At 36.8% G+C, this 27,012-nt stretch overlaps 3 protein-coding genes across 6 annotated transcripts in view; 1 reads left to right on the forward strand and 2 right to left on the reverse strand.

Annotated features, from left to right (window-relative positions):
* Window positions 1-27,012, forward strand: part of LOC137405556 (progressive ankylosis protein homolog B-like) — a 165,725-nt gene that overhangs the window by 56,555 nt on the left and 82,158 nt on the right. The gene's annotated exons all lie outside the window — the stretch shown is intronic.
* Window positions 9,604-10,653, reverse strand: LOC137407287 (protein FAM200A-like). Its single transcript, XM_068093892.1, has one exon. The coding sequence runs from the start codon at window positions 10,651-10,653 to the stop codon at window positions 9,604-9,606; it is 1,050 nt and encodes a 349-aa protein (XP_067949993.1).
* On the reverse strand, window positions 10,862-11,386 carry LOC137407288 (protein FAM200C-like). The gene has a single exon (XM_068093893.1). The coding sequence runs from the start codon at window positions 11,384-11,386 to the stop codon at window positions 10,862-10,864; it is 525 nt and encodes a 174-aa protein (XP_067949994.1).

Genomic DNA, 27,012 nt, shown 5'->3' on the forward strand with positions numbered 1-27,012 from the left:
CTTCCATGATTCATTCATATTCACAGACAGCCAAACACGCCCTTCGAACTCTGCTCCAATTTGTGTCTACATACTTATGCGAGTCCGCGTTCTCCTCCATGGTTGTTCTCAAATCGAAACAACGAAACCGACTGGGACTTAAAGACGACATGCGATGCGCTTTGCCAACCATTTCTCCAAAGATTGAGAATTTGGTGAAAAATAAGAAGTACAATCCATCCCACTAACAAACCGACTACTGAAAATTAAAAGTCAAAGCAATTTAGTATAGCATTGCTTTATATAAGTAAATAAATAGAAACATGTCAAATCTATTGACTCTTATATTATTCTAATCCCACGAACAAACGAGCGGAAGCGAAGTATGAGAGTTTTTATGATAAATGCATGTGCACACAACTTACAAAAACTATTCATCAACAATGAGACGAACCCTTGTCTCGAAATTTCATCAACAAATTTAACCATTGTTTTGTAGATTAGTTCAAGTATAATAACGATACAAAACACATATAAGCCTACTTATATATGTTACCAAATCTTTGTAAATTGTCGAAATTCTCTTAAAACTTACCCATCTATACAGATTATATACAAATAGACAAATTAATTTGGCTGAAATTCTTCACAAAGCGCTTGACAAGCTTGGTTTAATAAAAGTTAAGACTGGAAATTGAAACGCCGAGCGACAGAGAATAGAACGATTAAATCGTGCGCATTTCGCAAAAAAATAACGTGCACATTTCACCAGTCTATGGCATTGTTGACGATTTCTGTAATTAACGTAGGAGTACTGAAATCGTTTCATTTTTGCCCATTTTAAACTGACATTTTAGACACTTGAGTACTTTAGTATTCTAACTGATGTCCAACGCAGTGTAAGTAAAGGAAATGACGATATTTTTCCTAACGATTCTTATGAGATTATTACGATATTTAATTTTAAGTTTGGATGATTACAGAACAATGACTACGTAGTACAGATTTTCTAAAAATCTATATAAATATCACAACTTTTTGATATCGCTAACTATGACGTTTTTAAATGTAGATAAAATTGTGCATTGGTTTTATATTATTACTATATTAATAATATTGATTATTCTAATAATATCAATGCATTTTTCTTCTAATATTGGCTAATATTGCGTTTCTCCTATTGCAGGGGGAGGGATATAAACATATAATCTTTTCCTTTCATTATTGCTGTTTGTTGTATATAATAACACCCACACCCAGTACATTACAGCTACCATTGCAGTTATCCTATTGCATTGCAGTGCCATTTGACTGCTAATATTGCATTTCTCAACCATCAGTACCCTTTCTTTTTTTCCAATATTACTTTGGTCATGGGCTGTATGACAGTGGAATTTCTAGTTTATAATGTACGCCAACTTACAATGCATTGTTATAAACACCATACATTATGATGTTTATAAAGGGTTCCATGACTTTTAGATGAAGAGCTCAGGGGGTCCATGGCTCCAAGGTAGTTGGGAACCCCTGCAGAAGGTACTAGGACTCTCATTTTTGCGTGAAGGAATTTGAATAACGTATGCATTAGTTTTTATAATCTACTATTATATCTCTCTTATCAATGTAAGAGTTGAAGTTAGGAGGATGGCCCAACCATTTAACAAGAAATTGAGTTTTACCATTTACTTTTCTCTGTCCTAAAATCGATTCAATTCTCTATGTGTTACTTTGTTCATTTACTTTTGTAATTCAACTTCATACCAAATTCCTTCCAATACTTTCCCTGAGCTATTCTTGAACGAATATACGGGAGGATCTGTATTATGGCATTGAGCAACTGTGAATACTTCCTCACTCCATTGAGGTAAATAGCTTTAGCATATATTGTGCTATATTTGGATATTCTTACGGTATCATCAATTGAGTGTTTGAAACGAGACCTTGGTGGTGTAGGGTTATCGGAGTTGTAAATACTATGCCATACTTTTTCACTGATTGCGTTAAAAACTCTACCAGGTGGCAATCCAATTGTAGAATGCATCGAATCATTATAAGGTGAAACCATATCATCTAGCCCATCTATGTCTGTCTGAATTAGTATGCGTAAAATACCTGAACAGCTTTGATAGTCCTTTGCAATCTTTCGCCTAGAGAAGCTTTTATCGCTTGATTATAAGTGGTATTAGTGGTGTATCTTAAATTTTTTAATAACTCGTTTAAAATGAGTATTAAAAAATTCACCATCGTAATCCGTGTGTAATTGATCTGGTGGCACGATCTCTAAAGCTATTTGCTCAAACGCTTGAGAAACCTCCAAACCAGCTTTTGATTTTAAAGGTTTAGCAGCCGCCATTCTACTAAATACATCAATCCTTAGTAATATATATATTTATAACTGTTGTTATATTTTTGCAACTAAGATAAATCAGCCAAGTCTAACTGCCATAAACTATCAATGCCTGACACTACAAAAGTTTTTCTTTGAAACTTTTTTCTCGCTGGTTTGTGTAAAGTGTAAGTGTCAGATTCGCTTAACCATTTTTCGACTTTGGATGGCGATACTTTTGATTTCAAAGCCTTGGTAAGCTTTCCTTTTCCAGTGCAACCAGCAGAATTTTTAACATTATAATATGTTTTTTCTAAAATCCTTTTTGCCCGTTTATTCTACGCTTCATCTTAGTGAGTCATATTTTACCCAGTTATCTATTTTGTTCCCTCTCCGTCAACATGTAGAATAGGTCTAATATCTTTGAGGACTACGTGATGATTTTTTAGTTTTAGTTTTTTTTCACAAGTCTGAGGTGTATTGGTTTTTGGAAGGAAAGCAGCGAATAATTCCCCCCATCCTTCTGTATCGCTTCGTTTTGCACGAGGATTTACTGCTTTATTAAGAAGCTCAGAAATATTACTTCCAAGAATTCTATGTCTGTCTATCAGTACTTCTCCCGTATCAGAGTATTGTACATTCTGTAATGATGATAAAAGTTGTTCCGCTTTAACCTTATACTGATGATCTACCTCAGCATAGACGTTACATCTGGATTTCATAGATCGGTTCTCGTTTGAATTTAGATCGCTTGTTGACTCTTCACCGTCCACTTTGATGTTGTTTTGGGTCTTATCAACTTCTTGTTGAGGATCTATATCTCGCTGAGGCTTGGTATGTTTCTGTGGATCATTATTTCTCCTTTGAACGTTTCTTATGATGGCTGAGTTTTGAAATTCCGTGAGTGCTCTGTTGTATTCTGATACCTTTTCAGATTCAGTCAATTTTGGGTTGTTTACAATCGCTAATATCATTTCATCCATTTTTTTTCCTTCTCTCCTCTTTATTGGTTTTAGTCTTGATTTTGGACGATGCAATGATTATAGTTGATCTATATTGCTAGAATCTATTAACAAAAAATTCCTAGCTGCTGAACCCATCTTCTTTTTTTGACATGGCTTGGGTAACAACTGGAATTATTGAATCTATTAGTGGAGCTAGTAGACTGGTTAAGAATCCTTTTTGTATCAGCTCACGTTTGGATTTTTGTGTCGTAGACTTCTTAGCGATTGCTCTGATATTCGTTTTATATCTAGCTAATTTCTTCTTACCCTTAGGCGTGAGTTTTACTTTGCCTTGTAATACGTTATGACAAATATCCGAAATACACTCGATAAATTCAGGTTTAGCTGACTTGACTATTGAACTAGCCGTATGTTTATCGCAATTTGCTAAGAATTGAAGCTTTGGAATGCGCTTCATGACTCGTTTAGTCATAATCCGTTCCGTCTAATGTGCATCGTTCAAATGGTAAGCTCGCAGACTTTGGGACATAAATAAAAGTGTTGTTTTTAGGAAATATGAATGTTTTTAATCTCAAAAAATCAGGGGTTTCTTGTTTCAAGTCAATTAATATGTACTCGTATGGTAACGAAATAGCATCTTTAAAGGCGTCCATCATAAATCTAGAATGTCTCCTTCCGTGCATTTGCCTAGCCAAAATATTAGATAACTTGAGTTGAGACTCATCGTTCTAATGTGTTGACTTTTATGAAATATAATTTGAGTCAAAAATACCTCGCTCATATTTCTATGTTGGACATATTTTGTAAATATTTCAGACGTATTTTGGTTGACTTTTTCCATCATATCATCGTGTATGATAAGTTTTCTGACTGAACTATCAAGTTCATTTATGTCGATCATTCCTTCATGAAACATAACATCTGTGAATGTATCGTAGAGCGGTTGATATTCTTTATAGCACACATGAATCCTTTCAGGTGCAGGATGTATCATTTGGTTTCGGAGGCTAACAATTCTGAAACCCATACTGACTTGTCAGCTTGACTCGGTCCTGCCACTGTAGCAGAAAAGGGATGAATCAATGGAAGTGTCATGATAACGAATAAACTAAAAAAGGTTAGTATTTAACATATATAGCGTGCAGAATCCGATAGCGAATGATGCTAGCAAAGTAAACAAGCCAGCTTTAGCGTGAGGGTGATTGGATGATGATTTTAAACGTATTTGAATTCCGTCCATGAAAGGATTTATCTTATTGATTTTTCTCAGTGATGCGTATAACTCGCACAATCTTACAATAAAATAAAGCAAAGCTATTAGATTTCCTCCGGATGAGTTTGACTCTGATATATGTTTAGATGCAGTTTCTGCAAGCTCATCATAGTTTTTTCTTAACGATAATATTGCGAGTTGTTTAATTTTGTTCTTTTAGTCATTGTTTAATAATTGTAATAAGATGGTAAGCTTGTTCAGGGTTTTATCAATGCGAGTGTCATGATAGTGAACATTTGTCTCTTTTAGTTCAGACCAAAAAAAGAAATATAAATTATTGGTGATTGAGTTGGTTATTTCTTTAGCGAGAGCCATGGTTGATACCAGTAGAAAGCGAGAGAAATAAATAAAACATATATATGCATTGTACCATATCTACTCAATATGTACAAATATATAAAAACATATACATTTACAGCTTATGCACAATTACCCTATAAATGAGTAGGGAAAGTCGTTACTCCATCATCGGCTACTTTCCTCTTTCCGTATAGATAGTTGAGGCCCTTTCTCTTTTGAATGTGAGTAAAGATTTTATGACCTTCAACTCTAAATCTTCAATTTGTTCCCGTTGATATTTCTTGATTGACGAGTACATATTTATAGTCTTTAGCTGTCAATTGGTTATGCCTCTTCGATATTCCTTTGGAGCTATGCTTGGTTTGATCACCTATGCAGTAGTAACACTTGCAGCACAAAGCTATCACTCCATCACCCTTCCAATCTGTATGAAATTTGCCAACTGTACATGAATTAAACTTGGTAACCTCTTTGCAACAGTCTCAAGCAACCCAGTCCGTCGCACTAAACGTACAATCAAAAAATGATTGCTTGTGTTCCTGACAGTATTCAATTGCAAACCACTGTTCATACTTGTGCATAGATTGTCTCATCTTCTCTGGTGGCACAGTAGCGAATAGATTTGGCTCGGAAAGTGAGAGGTACATAGAGTCACATTGAATCAAAGAGAATTTGTGAAATGGTATGAAAACTGATAAGAAGTCGAAATGAAATCTCAGTAATAACAACTTTGCATACTCTAACACAAAGAATCCTATTTGAATGGGAATGTCAAACTTGATTAGAACCTTGGCACGCTCAACCTCTGTTACATCATTCATCTCTTCCAAGCCTTTGTACCTCCTTTCATTTATTATAGATGACGCTGATGTATTTGTCAACTTATGAAATGATATATCCATACGATTTTCCTTGTTCACTAATGTTCTTCCATAAGTCGAGTTTCCTAAAATGGGAATAGCATATATCGCTCAGTTATAAATATTTATGAAATCTTATTGCTAAGAGAGTAACACTTAATTGATCTTCAATTCTAGTTATCTTACCCATCAGTTTGCATGAGTCTGAGATGATTTTCTTTGTAGGCTCAACATCTCCTAGTTGTCTGGCTGCCATTACTTTTTCTCCAAAGTCTGTGAAACATTTCTTAGGTGTGTATTGCACTTCTTGATGATCAAATGTAGTTTTTAATCCATGATTCAGGTACCATTTAAGCAGAGCGGTAGCGAAGAGCGTGTGTTTGCTGTAGTAACTGTTAAGTAATGTTTTGCTGGGAGATTTGAGTAATCCAGTTTTTACTGCAAATTTTTTCATGTGATCACTCCAATCATTTCTCGACATGTTAGCGAGATGTTAATATTCAGAGAAAATTGTTTTCAGATGGTCTGGTGTACTCATATCGCATTCAACCATTCCAAATAGTTTTCTGCTTTTTCGATTGTTTGTTTTTCTGTAAGCTTTGGTCTATTATCGACTATGAAAGCTGGATTCTCGCACAACCTTTTCAACTCTGCATCGTTCTTTTTCATTTCTAGAAACTCACATTCCCATATATGATGTACAGCGTATCCAAGTGTCTACAAGTAATTAATGTTTTGGTAAGTCTGCAACTGATTTTCTGTCTTTCATTATGTTTCCGTGTTTGCCTTCGGGGAGTATTTGTACAAATGCTAGTGAAAATAACAGCCTGATAGTTGCATGTGTTCTTCTTCACTTCTCTTGGCATATCCATCAACTGGTAGCTGCCTACTGCCACACTTTTTCTCTTGTCCATTGAACATGTGCTGGCACTCTACTTTTAATATTCTTTCCATATGCGTTATCCATTCTGTAGCTAGCTGACCATGCTTGCTTTTCTTGCTTTCTTCTTGTCTTTCTTTTTTTTCTTCATTACACTTTCTTCTTTGAACATAAGCACCAGTTAGCATGTCTTGCATCAAGTTGCTCAGATACATACCGCTTATATCGAATCCTAGATAGACTTTGGTGTTTTCCGTTGCATCACCATAATATTCTGGTTTGGTTGTTGCTAAATTCTTCTCCTGATATCTGTTGAATACCATAGATAATCCTCCCCTGATATTATTTCTAACTAAGTGGTATGTCTTTATCTCTTTCGCCTTTTAAAAATGGTTGCATCGGGGTGTTTAAGTTGTAGTAGTCTACGTATGGCAAGCCCTGGCATAGATATAGCCATTTTAAAATCTAGGTATAGCTTTTCCAGAGCGTGGATAAAACTTTGGCAGTCTTCGTTGTTACAGTAGACTAACAAGTCTATATGAGTTTTCATGTTGTGCGTATTCCAGATGTCTTTGCAGTACTGATAGTCTTTTTTGCTGATGCCCTCTTGTTTTGGTTGGCTGTAAAAGTTTTCTCTCTTTGGAAATTTAGTTTGCTTCAGTACATCTAATGACAGGAGTTTTCGTAAATCCAAAAGAATTTCTTAGTTTTAATATCCATAGCTTTCAAATAAGCTGAATAGCTAAATCCTGGTGCTAGGTAATTTGTAACGTCTAAGAAGCAAAGGTCATCCGTTTTCAAGCACATGTATGCATTTCCTTTCTTCACCGGGAATGAAATTTTCCTATTATGTTTGACCAAGTATTGTACTAACTCTTGTTTGATTAGAGGTATGTCATAAGCACCTGAGTTGGATCCAAATACCAAAAGTTTGGCTAGATATTTGTACAAGTCCTTTTCTAGTCTGTCGAACTTGATTTCTAGATTGTCTAGATCCTTTTTTTGGAGTACGGGTTTTTCCTTAGCGATCCTTGCTGTTCTCTTTTCCTCAATGGCTTCAAATATATCATCGTACAGACACCTCAGTTTTGCGTAGCACAGTTCTGACAAGTTTTCGAGATAATTCATCATCTTAGATACAATGTCCTAAACTATTCTGTTTTCATTCACGAAGCAAACGGGTTCTGTGTAGCCTTGAATACTGCTTGCTATGCTAACGGATGATAGTTTGTGCTCGGCTTCCCATGTCATAGTTTTTGTGTTATTAGGCAGGCTAGACTTATTAAAATAAGCTTCTGTGTCAAAAACCGCATAGAATGGATAATATCGTCTACTGTCTTCCACTGTGATGCCATATTCGTCTAAATGCTAGAAAATAGTCTTTGGTGATGAGCAAGTACCGTTTGGATATACGTATTTAGTAGCATTCGTACAACTACCGATATGCCTATAGCGCGAAGTCGCTGTGCGTAACAGTTTGGACCAAAAACACTTATAAAACCTAGTTTTACAAACATAAGTTCTTGATCCAGCAAAATAGTTTACTCTCCAGGTGTAAATTTAGCTTTTCCTTATAACTGGAAACAGACTTTCTAATCGAGTAAGCAACCTAGTTTTGCTGTTTCGATGTAGGTGTTGAAGTATTCTTGAATGAGTGTTTCTGATTTAGTGCTTTTTCCTTTCATAAAAGCTAATGCTTTAAAAAACAAAGATTATCAGTATAGAGCTTTCCACTATTATCCTTATTTAGTGATACTAATGCTCGGTTGTTTCGTATGTATTCAGGTAGAGCTGTTATCCCACACCAGATCGCGTGTGATGGAATGGGATACACGTAGAAAGAAATGTTGGTTAACGTATGCAATGTCCGTGATGTATCAAGTCCTTGTCCGGTGACACGTTCGATCAAGTCCTGATCTTTCATATTCTGAAGGAAACCGTTAAAATTGTCAATATTTTTTATTAAAAGAGGCTTGTCAATGAGTCTGTCTTCATTGGGTAATGCGTAGAAAGAATCGACTTGTGGCCTCTGAATGATTCATCAAAATACATCCAATTGCTGCATTAATTTTGAACTTGCGTATTGATCCTGATATATTGTTTGTACTGCTGAATTTTTTATCGCTCTGGTCATATCATTATCTTTTATTGCTACATTGTATATTTTAGTATGTTTTCAAATCAATGAATTTTTGTGCATCCGTTCAGCAGTTTCTGGACTCGTTAGCATATTGGAACTAGGTTTGGTGCCATCATCATTTGGATAAGTGGTAACTTTTGAAGGCGATAAAATCGAGCTCTGATTGTTCAAAAATAAATGTAATAGCTATTGGTAGTACTATACAAAAAGAATAAATGCTTGCTTTGAAAATTTATTTTGTCTCATAACTTTTCAAGAAACGAACCTATTGGCAATTATGTTTGTGAGGGAGTGTTGTCAAAATAATTTCGCTGCATTGTTCACATCTGATTGTGTGTTTGGTCATTCTGTGTTTTGAAAGTGATTGTTTGTGGGCATATGATTTATCACATTCTGAAAAGGTATATCGATCTACAAGAGTTTAATTCTTGCAAGTCTGTCTCGTAAAAGTAAAGCGTAACCATAACATATGCACAATATAATCAATTTTTGGATGACACAAAACCATTATCGCTTAGTTGAATATTCGTATAATACGAGGTTTGATCTTTCCTTGCACTGGTTGAGGGATGCGATCATGCTTATTCACTCATTAAGTTATGCATAATTGGTTTAACTTGCCATGCTTAGTGTATAGTGTATACCAGTAGTTCTTAACCTTTTTTGCCCCATTTCCCCTTTTTCAAACCTAAAGACAGAACTTCCCCCCTCCCAACTCCTTCAAATAATGCACTGCAACTAGATAGTGAACTTTATTTACATATATATAACTTATATACATATATATATATGTATATACCCATTTATTACAGTCATATTTACATGGCATATTAAAAATGAATGTATATTGAAACTCAATATATCTATCATTGTAAGACAGTCAGCAGACTAGTGCGATTTCTGTTTGTTTGGAGCTGACCAGAATTTTGATGTTAGGAGTTGTTGTAGATAGGGCACACCGTAGGTCAGCTTCTACTTCCAGACGGTTTCTAGATTTGCTCTTTATAGTTAGCATTTCTGAAAATGCTGACTCGCAAAGATATGTGGAAGCAAATGGTATGAGCATCTTGAAAGCGGCCAGGCTTATGTTGGGATACAATCTTTGGGCCTGAACCCAAAAGTTCTCTATTGATAGCTCCTTGAAGTCATCTTTTAATGCAGAGTTGTTTGTCAGCTCCAAAAACTCCTCCTGAAGCTGTTCCGGAATCTTGTGGACATTGCCCCTGAAAGGGTCTCGGGTCAGGCTCATCAATTGCTCTGTCCTAGGATCTAACTTTGGAAAATATCTCTCAAACTCTGCTATCAAGCTGTTCAAGTGATGCTTTATGTTGGTTAGCAAAGAAGCGGAAGGAGCTTTCTTGTCAACTAATGAATGCAGAACTGGAAATGAAGCTCTTACATTCCCAGTAGCCAGTCTTTCCACCCAGAGTTTGAGCTTGTCCTTGAATGCTTTGATACTATCAGTTACATTCAACACATTTCTGTCTCTACTTTGCATCTTTGTGTTCACTTCATTGATTGAACCAAATATGTCAACCAGGTAAGCAAGACACTGATGGAAGCCTTCCACCTGCATTGAAGTCAGTAGTTTTGGTTTGTTATGAGTTTTCAAGAACTCATTGACCTCTGCTCGTAGATTGAAGAAACGCAGAAGCATGTTACCCTTTGATAACCATCGAACTTCGGTGTGGAACAATAGTGATGAGTGCACAGCATCCATATCTTTGCATAACTTGTGGTAGAGACGTGCTTGCAAGGCAGAGCCTTTGATAAAGTTTACTACTTTAATCACTGAAGAATGGTGTTGCTGCAATCCTTTGGGAAGAGTTTTTGCTGCTAGCGCTTGTCTGTGAATGAAGCAATGGGTACTCACCACTAAATGATTCTTTCCTTTTACCAACTGTGCAAATCCAGCACAACAGCCAAGCATGGCTGGAGCACCATCAGTGCAAACTCCAATTAGTTTGCCCCAGTCCAGATGTTCTTTGCTGAAGAAGTTGGTTCATAACATCAGCAGCTGTGGTGGTCTCTGTTAGAGGACTGCAGAACAGAAATTCTTCCTCAATTGTCTCTCTGTGTACATAGCCTGCAAACACCATCAGCTGTGAAATGCTAGCAACATCAGTGGACTCATCAAGTTAAATGGCGAACATGGGAGATGACTTGATCTTTTCAATTACTTGCCTCTTTATGTCCGCAGACATATCATCGATCCTCGATTTCACTGTGCTGTCGGAGAGGGATAAATCAGTTATCTTTTGAGTGGCTGGGTCTCCAAGAATAATCTTAGTATACTCCAGCAGACAAGGTTTAACTAATGTTTCACCAATGATGTGTGGCTTCTTATCTCTGGCGATACCGTAAGACAGAGCATAGGATGCCTCGGTAATGGCCTGTGCCTGGATATGAAAGCTGCCAGTAGAATCCACTTTCGCCTGCTTGAGTTCTCTCTCTTTAGCTTCAAAGAACGGCTTTGATTTATCCGTGTGTTCTGCATGTTTATTTCTTAAGTGTTGCTTAAGTTGATCTGGTTTCATGGAGTCATTAGCGAGCACTTTCATGCACAAAACACATTGTGGTACTTCGATGCCGCTTTTAATCATACAAGTGAATCCATAGTTAAGGTAAGAATCATCATATGTTTGTATTTTTGTCTTTGACATTTTTAACACCTATAATATGGGATATGCAATCAAAATATTTGAATACGTTCAATATCTACACGAGCAAAACATCATACATATGTTAGGCTACAGAGCAAATTGTCAAAATGTTATATGTTTATGCAAACCAAATCGGTAACTGAACAATTAATATTGCAGGTATGTATATGCACGTAGTGTAGCAATCCTTACCTTTTCAACAGTTTTAGATCTTGGCTTTGTTGAAACTACTGAAATTCATTCACTCCTCGCTGCCCTTTATATAAGAAAAATTGGTGCCACGGAAATCCCCTTTGGCAAACTGCCAAATTCCCTCCTAAAATCCCAAAATTCCCCCTGGAGGGAATTTCCCCTGGTTAAGAACCACTGGTCTATACCATCATTCACCAGTTGTAACGATTTGATGGTTTGCACGCCTTTCTGGGTATCAGAATATGTAATGAAGAGTTTGCAATTTTATGGATCACTGGCTGCATTTTCACTGACTTGTAAGCATTTAAAACAATGCCAGGTAAGTATACTTCAAGTTTGTTGATACGCAATGTTTGACAGTGAATTGTAGTAGAATAGAGCTGCGGATAAAGAAGTCATCTGTAACAATCTGGTTTATTCTGGTATACATTCATACATGTTGTAATAGAAAACGTAAAAAATATCTGTTGCTAATGAGGAAACCATTCAAATTTCGCAACTGATCACGAGTTGTACAAAGAATTTAAGTATATAGGTATATAGACATGTAGGTATATGAAAAGGTAATACGTATAGATACATGGATTCAGGCATGGTTTAGAACTGAATCCAGTCAGGCCAAACTGAATCCTTGGCTGTTCAACTGTGTGTTGTGTAGGCTTATAATCTTGAGGGCATGGCTTAATAATAAGCTCAGTCACGCTCAAACCTCAGGCAAAATCATTATACATGCTGGATTTCTTTACGGCACGGCTTTTAAGGATAGCCTCAAAAACACAACTTCTGTTTTCTAGTTCAGTTATTGGTATAAGTTTCACCTCACCGTTGTCAAGCGCTGTTGTCAAGCACGCTTAGGCATTTTTCTCTTTCATGATTGAGAACAGTATCAATAAATGGTGATAAAAATTCGCTGTCCGGTTTAGCATAAAAGCTAACCTCTGCATTTAATTGTTTTATCATGCCTTCTTGCATTTTTACCAAAACAATACTTTTTTCACCAAAATATTCGGTGATCCCGAGGGATATTTACTGTAAAATATCTTAATTGGACCATTAGTGGTAGCACTTTTGATGAGTATTATTTTGTCATTGTTATGGATGGCATAACTTTTCTCATTGTTTTCAATGACAACGGAAAGTTTGTCAGGAATCAAATGATTCACTTCAGTAAGACAGGGACCACTAGCCTGGTTACCTATGCCGAAGGATTTGTCTTTGGCAGTTTCTTCTCGATCAGGCTCTTTCTCGATGATAACGGAGGTCAATGATGTCAGGTACTTTGTCACTCACTGATGCCACTGTAAGGAAACTGTGAGTTAGTAGTCACGTGGTGCTCGATGGTAGCTCGGGAGGGTTCGCGGGCATGCGCCACCGGACGAGTGGCATCGGCCATGTTGGCATTGTGGATCAGAGCTCCGTTCGCGTAGCTCGTGACTCTTGTGCTCTTCGTGTGGTGTTACAGCTCGAGGATCTTTCACGTCTGTCTGAGTTTTGGTGACTCGTAAGTAAACCATCTTGGAGTTGTGTGCCACCGTCTAGCACTACGGTGTTTTCTGGGAAAACGTGGAGTAGGAGTGACATAAGGGGAGATTTGGAGTGTCACAGCTGGCAGTCCGGTACTGCGTAATTTGTGCTTAGAAGCTTACAGAAACATTGGTTTATGTCAAATCAAATCGTCATTTGTCATATTAATCGTACTACAAATAGAAAAAAACATTGGTTGTGGAGTAGGTTATTTCATTTACCTTGTGGTAGGTTGATAGTCAGTGATTTTTTTTGTTTTTTCTGCGGATTTAGTCTCCTTACCCTTTAAGTCACTGTAAATCAGAAAACGATCTAAAGCGAGTGGAAAAAATATACACTGAATGTATAAATTATTTGGGAAATGAAAGTTGAATAATATTCAAAGCGATTGAACCAAAATTTAATAAATATTTGTTCTGCATGTTTATAAAGCTTTCAGCGAAACCTTATCATTCGTAAGAATGTTTAGATTGCCTCCTTGGTGGATAAAAATAAGACGCCTGCCTTCACTACCACAAATAGAGGAGGAATCAACGTACATACATACGAACCTACATAAACTACAAACATATATACGAAAACATTCCCTCAACTCATCCTATATGTCAGAACATTTGCAGATTGCAGCCATGTCAAATACACCTGAGCTGTGATATTTGCAATCATACCTGCCAACTCTCACGCATTGGGCGTGAGACTCACGCAATCGCCCCAAAGAAAAAATGAAAATGCGTGAGAAATGCGTGAGATTTTTGCCCCAATTTCCACAATTTTATATATACTATCATTGATACATCAATTGCCCCAAAACCAAATCTCACGCATTGCCCCACTCTTGGGTTGGCAGGCCTGTTTGCAATGCAAACTAGGTAGGTTTTAATATTATTACCTTTTTCGTTTTCTGGAGGTTTTCTTCTTATCGTTCATTTTTTTAATTTCTTCAGCGAGCTTCTTCTGGAGCATTTCCATTCTCTGTATTAAACTACAATTTTATATAAATGATCAACACCTCCAGGAATAAGTTCGGAATTTCTAAGCGTACATAGACATACCACAGCTTACTTTCTTAGCTAAGTAAAGGTATTAAGGATAAATTGTAAATAATCACTCAGCATCAGACTCATCAATCCTTTAGTAGAACAATGAAATGGAAGAGTCACAATGTTGATGTCTATCCCTCCTAGTGCTGGGACGATATTAAAAATTCGTTTCGGTACGATATGATGGCGTAGCCAATGATATACAGCCCCCAGGCTGTATATCATTGGTACATCATATACAGCCGGGGGGCTGTATATCATTGGCGTAGCCAACCGATATATCGAAATATCGTCATGTTATTCGGAGTTGTCTTACCTGCCTAAAAAGGCTGCCATGAGAGAACAACCCCTTAATAAGTCCATGTACCAGTTTAATTCTTTGAAGAATCGGGTATCAAATCGAGTAGAATATATACAGTACATGTATCTTATCGTCAAATATAGACGATTTCCGATATGGGCACAAAGCACTCGGTTCGGTCGGTATCAGAAAGTGGTATCGACGGTATAACGAAATATTGTAATATCGTCCCAGCACTAATCTCTCCAGAGCCTAGGTGTTGATAATGAGAGAGACAAATTTTGCCTTGTTATATAGTAAATGCTAGTGTTGACGTCAGCTATAACCTAATTTAATGTTATTGATGAGTTTTTATTTTTCAGCCAGTTTTGACCTTTTTGCACGAATTATTTGAAAAGTTAATTAAATTATGTGATTAGTTTTTTGATATAACAATGAGCAGTTTTTTTGTTTTCGTCAGTTTTAAGCTTTTTGCATAGCCATTCAATTAGATCCGAGGATTTTGGGATAGTTGCCTAACAAATTTCAAGGGTAACATTAAGGTTAGCAGAAAACTCTGTAGAAAGTATGTGATTAATTCTTTTGACATTGCGATGAGTGGTTTTTTGTGTTTGTGAGTTATACACTTTTTGTGTAACCATTTGAGAGATCTGCAGTTTTGGGATAGTCGCCTAGCTAACTTCCCAAGTAAGATTAAGGTCAGCGGTAAGCTCTGTAGCAACCACAGACAGTTAATCAAAATATTTCAATGATGATAACATCGTTTAAAATATACCATTGCAAAATAAAGCTATCAGACATAATTCATGGATAATAATTTGAATATAAATTTGTATTGATATCTTTTAACGAAAATTTTACAGTAAATGTAAAAGTTTTTACAAATATGCTTTCATTGATGGATAATTCAAATCAATGTATTCCATTCTGTTGTTTAGGTCTTTGTATCGTAGATTATATTTGTTGCCATTTATGGCTTCTATAGATAATGTTATCAATAGTCTCTCTCGAATGGGTAAGCGGCGTCGTGTAGGTTTCTCTTCAAAAATGTCCTTCATTGTGTTCGAATGATGTTTATTGGGAGTAGGGATCCATACTATGGCATTTTGTCTTTCTAAAGTAGGCTCCATCTAAAATCAAACATTGCACACAAAAACGGGTATGGAAGGCTATGAGAGTATGGAATGAATGACTAAGATTTAACGAGCGATTGATGGTATTAGACCGAATGAACCATTATGTTTTTCATTCCTATTGAAGGAGCTACGACTCCTACAGGCTTTGGCTTTTATATATAACATGTAAACCTCAAATTGATATAGCGATGAGCAGTGTTTTGTTGTCGTCAGTTATGTGCTTTTTGCGTTACCATATAAGTAGATCTGCAGTTTTGGGAGAGTCACTTAGCTTTAAGGTCAGTGATAAGCTACGAACCACAATTAATGTACCAAAAACATACATTAATAGTGAGCATCTTTAATGGTAAGCATCCTTGACGGTAAACATCCTTAATAGTAAGCATCCTTAACGGTAAGCATCCTTAACGGTAAGCATCCTTAACGGTAAGCATCCTTAACGGTAAGCATCCTTAACGGTAAGCATCCTTAACGGTAAGCATGCTTAACGATAAGCATCATTAACGGTAAGCATCATTAACGGTAAGCATCCTTAACGGCAAGCATCCTTAACGGTAAGTATCCTTAACGGTAAGCATCCTTAACGGTCAGCATGCTTAACGGTAAGCATCCTTAACGGTAAGCATCCTTAACGGAAAGCATCCTTAGCGGAAAGCATCCTTAACGGTAAGCATCCTTAACGGTAAGTATCCTTAACGGTAAGCATCCTTAAGGGTCAGCATGCTTAACGGTAAGCATCCTTAACGGTAAGCATCCTTAACGGTAAGCATGCTTAACGGTAAGCATCCTTAACGGTAAGCATCCTTAACGGTAAGCATCCTTAACGGTAAGCATCCTTAACGGTAAGCATCCTTAACGGTAAGCATCATTAACGGTAAGCATGCTTAACGGTAAGCATGCTTAATGGTAAGCATGCTTAACGGTAAGCATCATTATCGAAAATCGGATCGAAAAGTGGCTTACTATAGTACTACAGTTACTAGTACTATTAGAGTACAGTTACTCCATACTCTCACTCACACACAGTTACTAGTACAGTTACTCCATACTCTCAACTCCTTCACTCATACACAGTTACTCAATACTCTCACTCATACACAGTTACTAGTACTTCGAATAACTACAAATTTTCTCTCTCTTTTAGGTTATCCGGTGCTGTCCTGTGTATAACAGTGCTACTCCTGTCATTTGTGGTAGAGGTTATTTTAGTTGTAGCAGCAGCACTACTAGTAAGGTTCAAGGTATGCGTGTAACCTTGACCCATGTGTAACCTTGTATGCATTTGAAACAATATCAATATTTTTTGTCAAGGAAATTGTTAGAGCTTTTACAATTTATATTAACCTTGTAAGAAGTTGTCTACCTACAATAAACCGCAAGATGAGAATTTGTACATTCTGTTAGTGTTTATAGTGGTAAATCGCAACTTTACGCTTTTATCTTTTAAGGTGTTGGCGCCGCATTTTGTTGACTAACCACAGTTTCACCTTGCATGACGCTGAGGGAGGGGACAGTGTCAACTTTGAAAAAATTTGGAAGTAATAAAAATGCAGTTTATCAGCAGTTTCTATGAAGTTTCTTAGATTAACAAATAGTTAGATCAGTTTGCGACATGATCAGAGGGCTATAATATTAGTGAGGGTCATTTTAAAGAACCCTTTTACCTGCAAGACCTTTTAGCAGTAGATCTCTCATCTTTGGAAAGATGATCATGCAAGTCAGGGAAATCATAGTGAACCAAATGTTTTATTGATAAATTACAACGTCTGTAATCAAACTGACTACGAAATATAAACTTCACTTAATATAATACTTGTATTTGATGAAATGTTAAACCATAACTGTAACGTACAACTTTCATCGTATATTCTAGGTAAATCAGCCACGCTGATTCCGATTTTGTACTCAAGATACACATTGGTGAAATGAAATTATTGCCAATAAAGTACTATATATATATTGGTCTACTAACCTTCAAAGAAATTTAGGCTTTTTTAAATCGTTTCAATATCCGTTTCGAAAACAACACAATCGGCATTACAAGCTCCGTCCATAAATATGTGACGAAACCTAGCTTTTTCAGGAACGGAAGTTAGGAATGTTCAGTCCGATTTAGAATAATAGAGATGGGTGTCTTAAAACCTATTATCATCTAAATCCAGCCTGTAAAATAATTTCAGTTTTTTTGTGTGAAAAGTATATAAACTATTTAAAATTGCTCGTAACTTGTTACATGATGTTTAAATGGGCTGAACGCCGAGAAAAGTGAGCTCAAAAAGCGCTGTTTTAATACAAGCTAGCGTTGTTATCGCGCTTTTCTAAATATGCAATGCTAAATAGCTCTCAGAAAAGACTGATATTATTTTTAAGGCTGAATTTAGATATTAATGCATTGTAGAACACCCATCTTTATAATTCTATTATTCTAAATCGGTCTAAACATCCCTACGTAACTTCTTTCCTAAAAAGCTAGGTTGCGTCACGTATTTATGGGCGGGGCTTGTGGTGCCGATCGTGTTGTTTTTGAGACCGATATTAAAACGCTGTAAAAAAGCCTTCATTACTCTGAAAGTTAGTGGACTAATCTTTATTTTGAGTACAAAATCGGAATCAGCGTGTCTGATTTACCTAGTAAATACGATAAAAGTTGTTCGTGACAGTTATGGTTTAATGCTACTTCACTCGTTGTTGTCAGCACAGTCTCTATTGTATAGTATTTATACCCCTGCTGTTGCATGATACACCAAGCATCTTTTAGAGATTTCGTGTTCAGAGTTGTATAAACTGTTCCTTTTGCATGGCACTTGACAGCCGTAACATTCTGACTTGCCTAGCCTTTATCTTCTCCAGCAAGATCTCTATTAGTGTGTGTTCGGTATACAACTACTGGCTCTTGTTGAGCTGAAAGGTATAGCTTGAGATACTATGTTTAAAATAAATGCATGTTTTTAAAAACAAAAATTTTAAACTGAATGAGAACATTGATATTATGTTATTAGCCCCATACATCTGCTGCTGAAAAATGAACTTACGGCAGTCGTTTAGAAGTTTGTTTTTGGATGAGCGGTTGTGTCCTCTTTTATGTTATCAGACTATATGATTACTAGAGTTGCCCCGATTTTGGTATCGGTATCGGTGCCGATATGGGTGTTAAGTATCTGAATCGGTATCGGCCGATCTTTTCTTTAAAAATCTGAAACTTCCGATACTTTTTACAGATCATCTATTTAGCAGAAAACCATATTTTAACCTGCTATACTAATAAAAAATCATCAGCTGCAAGCTCCCTACTTTTACCTAATGAATTTCGGGCCACACAATTTATTTCATGTCCATAGCCTGAACAACACAACTGAGGAACCTTTTTGCTTTAGTCAGGATGTAATCACAAAGTGTGGTATTTCCCAATTACAGCGATAGGATTTATTGCAGCCAAGCACGAACGAGATAACCAAGATGGGAGACAAGAACGCAATGTAATATTTCTATTTACTAGCATTACAAACGTAATTTAAACAGTCGATACATAATGTTATCTACCACTCTCTTGATCCTGACGATACAATGTATCGTTTGTATCGTACAAAAAAGGTAACCCTGGTGGCTTATCGGTATTCAGCCTGGCCCCCATCATCTGTGGCTAGTGAGTAACCCTTCAGTATGACTGGCTACATTGATAGTGATAGAACAAAATTTTTACTGAGAATTGAATCACTAACGGTAATTAAAAGAAACATTGATTTGCTCTAAACATGTACAGGCGCAGCAGTTCATCCAGCAATAGAAGAGAGACTTCGTTATTACAGAGAGAACTGTACCACTAACAGTAATTACCTTTATTTACAAATTACAAGAAACAGGGACTGTTTTGTTACTACTTGCACGGTATGTCAGTATGTGAATATGTATATATATATTCTTCCATAAATACAAACAAATAAATATATTAATATTTATATTTTCTTTGCATAACAAAATGAACAATTATCTATGCAACACAAAAGATCTGAATCGGCATCTGAATTGGATTATTTTTCAATAAGAATCAGTATATCGGATCGGTATCTGAATCGGCTGGTGAATTTAGAATCGGGGCATCTCTAATGATTACAGTACAGACGGACCCTCACACCAACATGCTTGCGGAAAAAAGATATAGAGCAAGTAAGAGTTCAGCCGCTTTCAGCGCCGACACAAGGACTCGCGTATAAAATGACACATTTTGTCTGAGATTATCAACTTAAATATTTATATATTCTCGGGCTATTCTCAGGCTATAGCTCTTTAGAGTATAACTGTACTGGACAGAGACTAGACAGTCACAGCACTCTGTCTCTCCTAGTCACTGGAATATTGTTCTTTACTCTGCCATGTATGTCGCTGCTCTGGTCATGTCAGCAATAAATCCTGTTGTCCCGCATTACCGAGCTTGCTTATAGGTCACCCAAAGGTCTTTCTTCCTCCGTTGATAAATTCAGCTGATCGCTTTTTGCAGGGCATTGCGTCATTCTCACTGTTTTTTCATCCTATCTTTATTGTTCCACCTTCTCAGCCTTTCCCACACTTGTTCCAATGTTAAATATCTAACTGCCGCCTTGAACATCTCGTTCACTTGATCCATTGTTCCTGACAATAGTGGGCAGGCCCAAGTTCTAATATTACATCATCATAATTTTAATCACTACTTTAGTAGCTTATATTTTTGTCTGCTTTTGGCTCACTTATTGTTGATAAATCGCAGGACGTGATTGGTTGTTCTTAACCAATCATGCGAAGTTAAAGGAATATTTGCTTATTTGACATGAATAACATTAAGAGAGTCAAGTTTACTTATATATAGGCCTCTGATTGGTCACAATGAGACTGTAGACAAGTGATAAACACATGGAGGCAACTTAATATCAGTTATAGAATGAGACAAGGAAGAAATGACTTTAGGTTACAATCAGGACTACTGCACTTCCTTGCAAACAGGCAGCAGTCGTGTTGATGTTCATTCTGAAATATTACAATAGGGCCTATATTTGGGGATGTTACATATTACAGCAGGGCCTATGTTTGGGGATGTTACATATTACAGTAGGGCCTATGTTTGGGAATGTTACATATTACAGTAGAGCCTATGTTTGGAGATGTTACATATTACAGTAAGGCCTATGTTTGGGATGTTACATAATACAGTAGAGTCTATGTTTGGGGATGTTACATATTACAGTAGGGTCTATGTTTGGGGATGTTACATATTACAGTAGGGTCTATGTTTGGGGATGTTACATATTACAGTAGGGCCTATGTTTGGAGATGTTACATATTACAGTAAGGCCTATGTTTGGGGATATTACGTATTACAGTAGGGTCTATGTTTGGGGATGTTACATATGACAGTAAAGTCTGTTTGAAGATGTTACATATTACAGTAGGTCCTATGTTTGGAGATGTTTTTTTGTGGATATATTGAAAAATCAAGTTACAAAAAGTAAAAAAGTAAAAAACAAAAATTAAATAAAAAAAATAGAGATAAAATAAGATGAGAGTAAAACACAAAAGTAAAAGAAATAAAAATGATATTTCTGAACAAACAGGAATTACAAAAAACATTCTACATTTCCTCATCGCTAACATTTTTTATTCTCAAACTCAAAATATGGAAATAATAAAATAATAATTCGCTGAGTATAATTTCTTTAAAAACGATCATATCATCATCTGGCTCTGCAAGTCTTTACTTTCCAAGCCTCTCAAGGGGTTTTCACTCAATTTCCATCAGAATTTGGACTCGTAATATTTAATACCGAGTTTCTCGCAGTCCGATCACCATTTGAGTCATTCAGAGATCCAAGTTGTCTCTTACGTAAAGTAGTGAAGTTTTAATCATTCCTTCATTAATCCTTCTTGTACTACGTTGAAGCACTTTTTACTCTCGGTTTGGATTAAAAACTACCAAAAATTACTTCCTACTCAGCCGAGAAAAATTAAACCTTTTACATTCCAACCAGGCAACCAACCGCGCGTTTGTGGAACCAGTTAACGAGCTCCCCTCTCCGCTGTTCATCAGATCTAGGTGAAGCAGTTGGAATAATATTGTTTGCTTCTTACCTATTGCTGCTGCTGTCAACCAGGTCTTTGCAGTCAGCTCTTGTTACCAGGAAACGCAAACTACACCTTGACTGACTATCGGTGAAATATGCAGTTTGTACCAGAGGTTTTTTATACGTCAAAAACTTTAAATGGATATGCCTGTCATTGGCTGTTAAAATGGGTTATTAAAATGAGATTCAGCTTAAAAGTTGACTAGCAACAAAATTCACATTACAGTTAATTGGTATCAGAAGGTTCACCATGTCTTACTCTGCTGTGTTGTAGGTGCGAAGTATGCGGAAATGTGATTACAAGCTCTTAAAAGCGAACAGTTAATCGCAGCCATCACGAAAACGCTGTAAGCTGGAATCCCTTTATCTTGATGACGTACTCAACTCAATGTGGTTATTCTTTTGACACGGGATGTCATCATGTAAAATAAAAGGCAAATTAAAGGCTCAATGTAAGACTAGTTTATGACAAACACTTCAGGTTCTATCGGAAAGCCCGTATCAAATATAGGTGCTCGCTACGCTACAGTTTGGTTTCAAATTGGTCTAATCATCTAGTCGTAATCTGATCATGTGACCCATACTTCCTGCCAAATGGCATGAACAAATTCTGCAGCATTTTTGACTATCACAGGTGACCAACAGACTCGTCATGTTTATCAGATGATGATATACACTCATTTGAGCTAAGGTTAAAAAATTAAACTAATTTTTAGACTGAGTTTTGAGATATCAGTGCTCAAAGTGACAGCATTACAATGATAATGAAACAGACAACAGACAGGTAAGGACAACAGACATGGTTTTATTGAATGCGTGAAATATATTTGAAAATATTTCGACGAATGAGGTTACATGAAAGTGTAAACAGAAGCATATCGTGTTCAACTACGTCCTATTTGAGCCGTTATGGAGAGAGATTCCAACCTACGGCATATTCATTATGGCTGCGATTCACTGTTCATTTTTGAGCTTTCAAGAGCTTGTAATCACATTTCCACATATTTTGCACCTACAACACAACAGAGTAAGACATGGTGAACCTTTTGATACCAAATAATTGTAATGTGAATTTTGTTGCAAGTCAACCTTTAAAGCCTAAGTCACAGCTTGCGGTTGAGCCAATGTTGTTGTATGGAGAAACTACAAAAACAAGATACTAACAGGAAATGCAGCCAGACCACAAGATAAGCATATAAGCTACAAGCAGCAAGACGCCTAAAAGACATCAAAAGATTCGATAATTGGAAACATCAAAAGAAAACTAGAAACTTCAGAATTGGAAAAAATCAATCATGGAAACTGCGTCAATACCATCTGCAGAAACCACCAAAGGAATGTAGAAGCAATTAAATCTAGATATAATGCTGAACAATTATATACATGTACCTGTCCTAAGGCTATCGAAAATGCCTATAATAAGAAAACAATTTTATTAGCTCATCCTGTTTTGACATTGAAGCCTTGTAATTGTACAAGACTGAGCTTAAGAGCGGATACAGCTGTTTGGCGTAAGATATATAGATATATTACTTAGCTTTTACTATTGTTATTATCTTTCTGCTAATCTAGAATTTTTCTACTTGTGTATTAGGTTTTGGGTCATGAGAATAAAGAATATTTCTCTTGCTACACTATACATCTGAGACTTAGCTTGCACTAAAGATCTGGGTCAGGTCCCATAAATTCAACTCTTCACTCTGGGCAACCATAAGAAAAAAGGCGGCTCAGGCTTGCTCAACCAACCACAAATCATAGTCCGGAATAAAGTGAGAAACAGTAGGTATTAATCATTGATGCTAGTGCGGTGTTCAAGTGAGTAAATTCCTTAAATACTACACATAACAATGTCAAGCCTGTTTTTATGCCAGTTGTAAAAGCCAAGGACTTACTGTAAGGATCTTGTTGTATTGGTGTTTATAATTACCTTAGGATGTCGTTTTGTCTGTAGCTTGAACGTATATGTCTGGCCAGTCCCATGTCCGTAGATGTTAACAGATTAATTTGAGGTTCACATTGGAAGCATCTTTATCTCAACCTTTTAATAAACATTTTATCTAATAGCACGCACTCAGCGCTAATTGAAAGTTTTAATTTTTTAATGTCCCAACCACACCAGTATGACACCAGATCATCTCGGTCTAACGCTCCAAAGGCAATCGCCTGCAACACAAACACATATTTTAATAGCTTCATTCCACGAACTTCTCGGGATATTAGATTGGGAGATCATTAGAACAGGAAAGTTTTATTAATTGATGTTTTAAATTCACTTGTTCAAATAGATAAATTTTTATTCTTATACAATCTATGCAAACGGTCTCCACTTCCTCCTTTTGAGGTCTCGAGACTCTTTTTAATCAGAATCAGAATCAGAATCAAAATTGGTAAAAACGTGTGGCCTCTATTTCCGGTTTCTTGTATACCGGAGATACAGTTTATGATAATAACTAACGTAATATGTATGTATACTAGCAGATCCCGCGTGCCGACTTCACGTGACCGGATCTCACATTCGCTCACTTCTATTCGTGAACCTCTCGCGGTAAGTTCGGATATAACATGGCCCACCTGACAGGATAAGTGAACATAAAATAATACGTGCACAGACCTTGTGAACAGCATAATTTTTTTGCAATTTTCATTGTGCATTGCTTCGTTAAAAGTTTACCGTTTTTGTTAATAGTTTTCGTTGTGAGTCGTGCGTCGGTCCCTCCCAGGCCTGCCAACCCCGGAGTGGGGAAAAGAGTGAGAGTCTATTGTGGGGGTGTTGTGTGGTTGTGGAGAAATTATGTTATGCATAACTCATCCGAATTCACACGCAACATCAGTGTTGAATTTGCTTGTCATATTATTCTATTTTGACTATGTTTAGTTTGTGTACTTTTGCTTAACTGGTGGGAACTAATTTAATTATTACTGGTTCAGGTATGGTGAAGGTGTTAAAGTAGAGCTGTTCGATGTCTACCTGCACCATGCATTCGATTTCAGAGTTGTTTTCTCCTGAAAACCGAATGAAACCGAATCTTTGTTACTTCGGTTTACTCAGATCGGCATTATGAACTGCATCGAACCGAGACCGGAAAAGAGAAGACAACTGCTCTAGTGATGTGATATCGTTATTAAATTGGACAGCACTAGCTGCTCTGGAAACCCAATAGTGATAATTAAGGTATAAACACACTAGGCGATATTTAGAGCGATATCGCGCTGCGTGGCGCTAATCTGCGCTAGAATTCACCCAGCGTGCTCATCCAGAGCGATAACGTTAGACTTTCTCTGCACAACTTTATCGCTAGCGAGATGCATTTCGATTGGTTGGATTTTACCAGAATGCAATTTTATGGCGGGTAATTATTTCTTATCGATGTTCACCAACGTACAGCAGCGACAATTTGCTATTTTGTTAATATTGAAACATCTTCAGAACGAGCACTGAGTTGTTCATAAATTTAATAATAGCACTCCCAGTCATGTGCATCATAACAAACAAAAATTACAAAAAATCCAAGTTGAAAACCAACATTTGGAGTCAATCGTTGCGCAGGTTGACCATCTTGAGAACGGTAAATATTTAATACATTAGGCCTAAATATAAAAAACCACTACAAAATAAAATATGTATAAAAATTGTGAAAAACATTACAGTTAAAAATGCAATAATCGTTTTTCTTATGTCTCCTTGTAGTATAGGCAGTGTACAATGCGTGAAAGTGAGATAAGTTTAATAACAAATGCGTAAGTTGTTTACGTTGTCGCCTAGACGGCGCCGTATTGACTGACCTAAATTTATTAACAACTCCGAAGAAACTAATGACACGGAATTTTATTGGCAGTTTGTGGGCGTGCCCATTATATCGCTTGCTAGTGAATCGCTCAAGTGTGTTTATGCACACGCTAGCGATATCTCCGCCCTCCTCATGACGCTCGCGATAAAATCGCCTAGTGTGTTTATACTAGTGCTGGGCACGGGTAGTAATACTCGTTGAACTCGCGGGTTTATCTTCTCTCGAGTATCGGGTAATAGAGATTTCGGGTATTCCGGTCCATCGGGTTCGGGCTTTGACTTTCAAGTTCGGGTTTTGGTACACGGATCCGTCGGGTAGTGTTAACAAAAACTCGGTCTATTGCACCTTGCGCTCCTAGTCTGGGACCACAGGGCATTTCTGTGTCATTTTTGCTAAGGAGGCATGACAATGGGGTTTAACGAGTCTTTAATTTAATAGATAGAGTAAAATATATCATACCTTATTTACTATGCCTACTAGAAATATTGCAGTCAAGCAGTGATTACTTGTCATTAAAAGGTGAGAAGAAATACATCAAATTTTATTTGCGCAATTAGCCAAATCGGCTTCGTAAACAAATCTATGCCATTTTTAATACGGCGCGTGTTCGCTATCACCGATAACACATAGGTTCTTAGTCTGTTTCCGCTATCGCCTTGTTAGAAACAGCTATCAGCGTTCATAGTAGCAGTGAGCATTTAATAACTCTGTTTAAATTGATTACCACAGCTAGCTATTATGGATTACATAATTCATCATAACCAAGTTTTACTAAGCCAACAAGCCTTACTAACGGAAAAAGGCGATAATGTAAAGTTTTTTTTATGATATTTGGAGCACCATCTACAAAAAGTCAGAGAGGTACATAGAACATGCTTAAGTATTAAGCTACCATAGACCCTATCTTTTGCCACCTGTTGACACGAAAATGCCCTGTAGCCCCAGACTATATTGACTGTTTAACATTCCACCTGTTAACGCTGCGAGTACGAATGTCAGTCAATGAAAACTGATAAATAAATTGAAAAGAAATATAATTGCTTTGTAAATTTGAAGATATATCTGTTTAGAAAATTTAAACATAAAATCCATATTAACAAAACCGATACCCGAAAAACCCGTAGGCAAAGAAATGCCCGAGCCTAGCACTACTAGCTACCCGATACTCGAAAAACCCGAACAGAAGGGGGCGGGTCTAAACCCGTTGACCAAGAAGTACTCGTGCCCAGCACTAGTATAAACTAGTGCTGGGCACGAGTACTTCTTGGTCAACGGGTTTAGACCCGCCCCCTTCTGTTCGGGTTTTTCGAGTATCGGGTAGCTAGTAGTGCTAGGCTCGGGTATTTCTTTGCCTACGGGTTTTTCGGGTATCGGGTTTGTTGATATGGATTTTATGTTTAAATTTTCTAAACAGATATATCTTCAAATTTACAAAGCAATTATATTTCTTTTTAATTTATTTATCATTTTTCAGTTTTTATTGACTGACATTCGTACTCGCAGCGTTAACAGGTGGATTGTTAAACAGTCAAGATAGTCTGGGGCTACAGGACATT

This window comes from Watersipora subatra, chromosome 10, assembly GCF_963576615.1.
Source record: "Watersipora subatra chromosome 10, tzWatSuba1.1, whole genome shotgun sequence".
In the NCBI taxonomy this organism is placed as follows: domain Eukaryota; kingdom Metazoa; phylum Bryozoa; class Gymnolaemata; order Cheilostomatida; family Watersiporidae; genus Watersipora; species Watersipora subatra.

Excerpts from the sequence above, each read along its gene's own strand:
- LOC137407287 (XM_068093892.1), bottom strand. The coding sequence starts at position 10,653 with ATGCTTGGCTGTTGTGCTGGATTTGCACAGTTGGTAAAAGGAAAGAAT.
- LOC137407288 (XM_068093893.1), bottom strand. The coding sequence starts at position 11,386 with ATGTCAAAGACAAAAATACAAACATATGATGATTCTTACCTTAACTAT.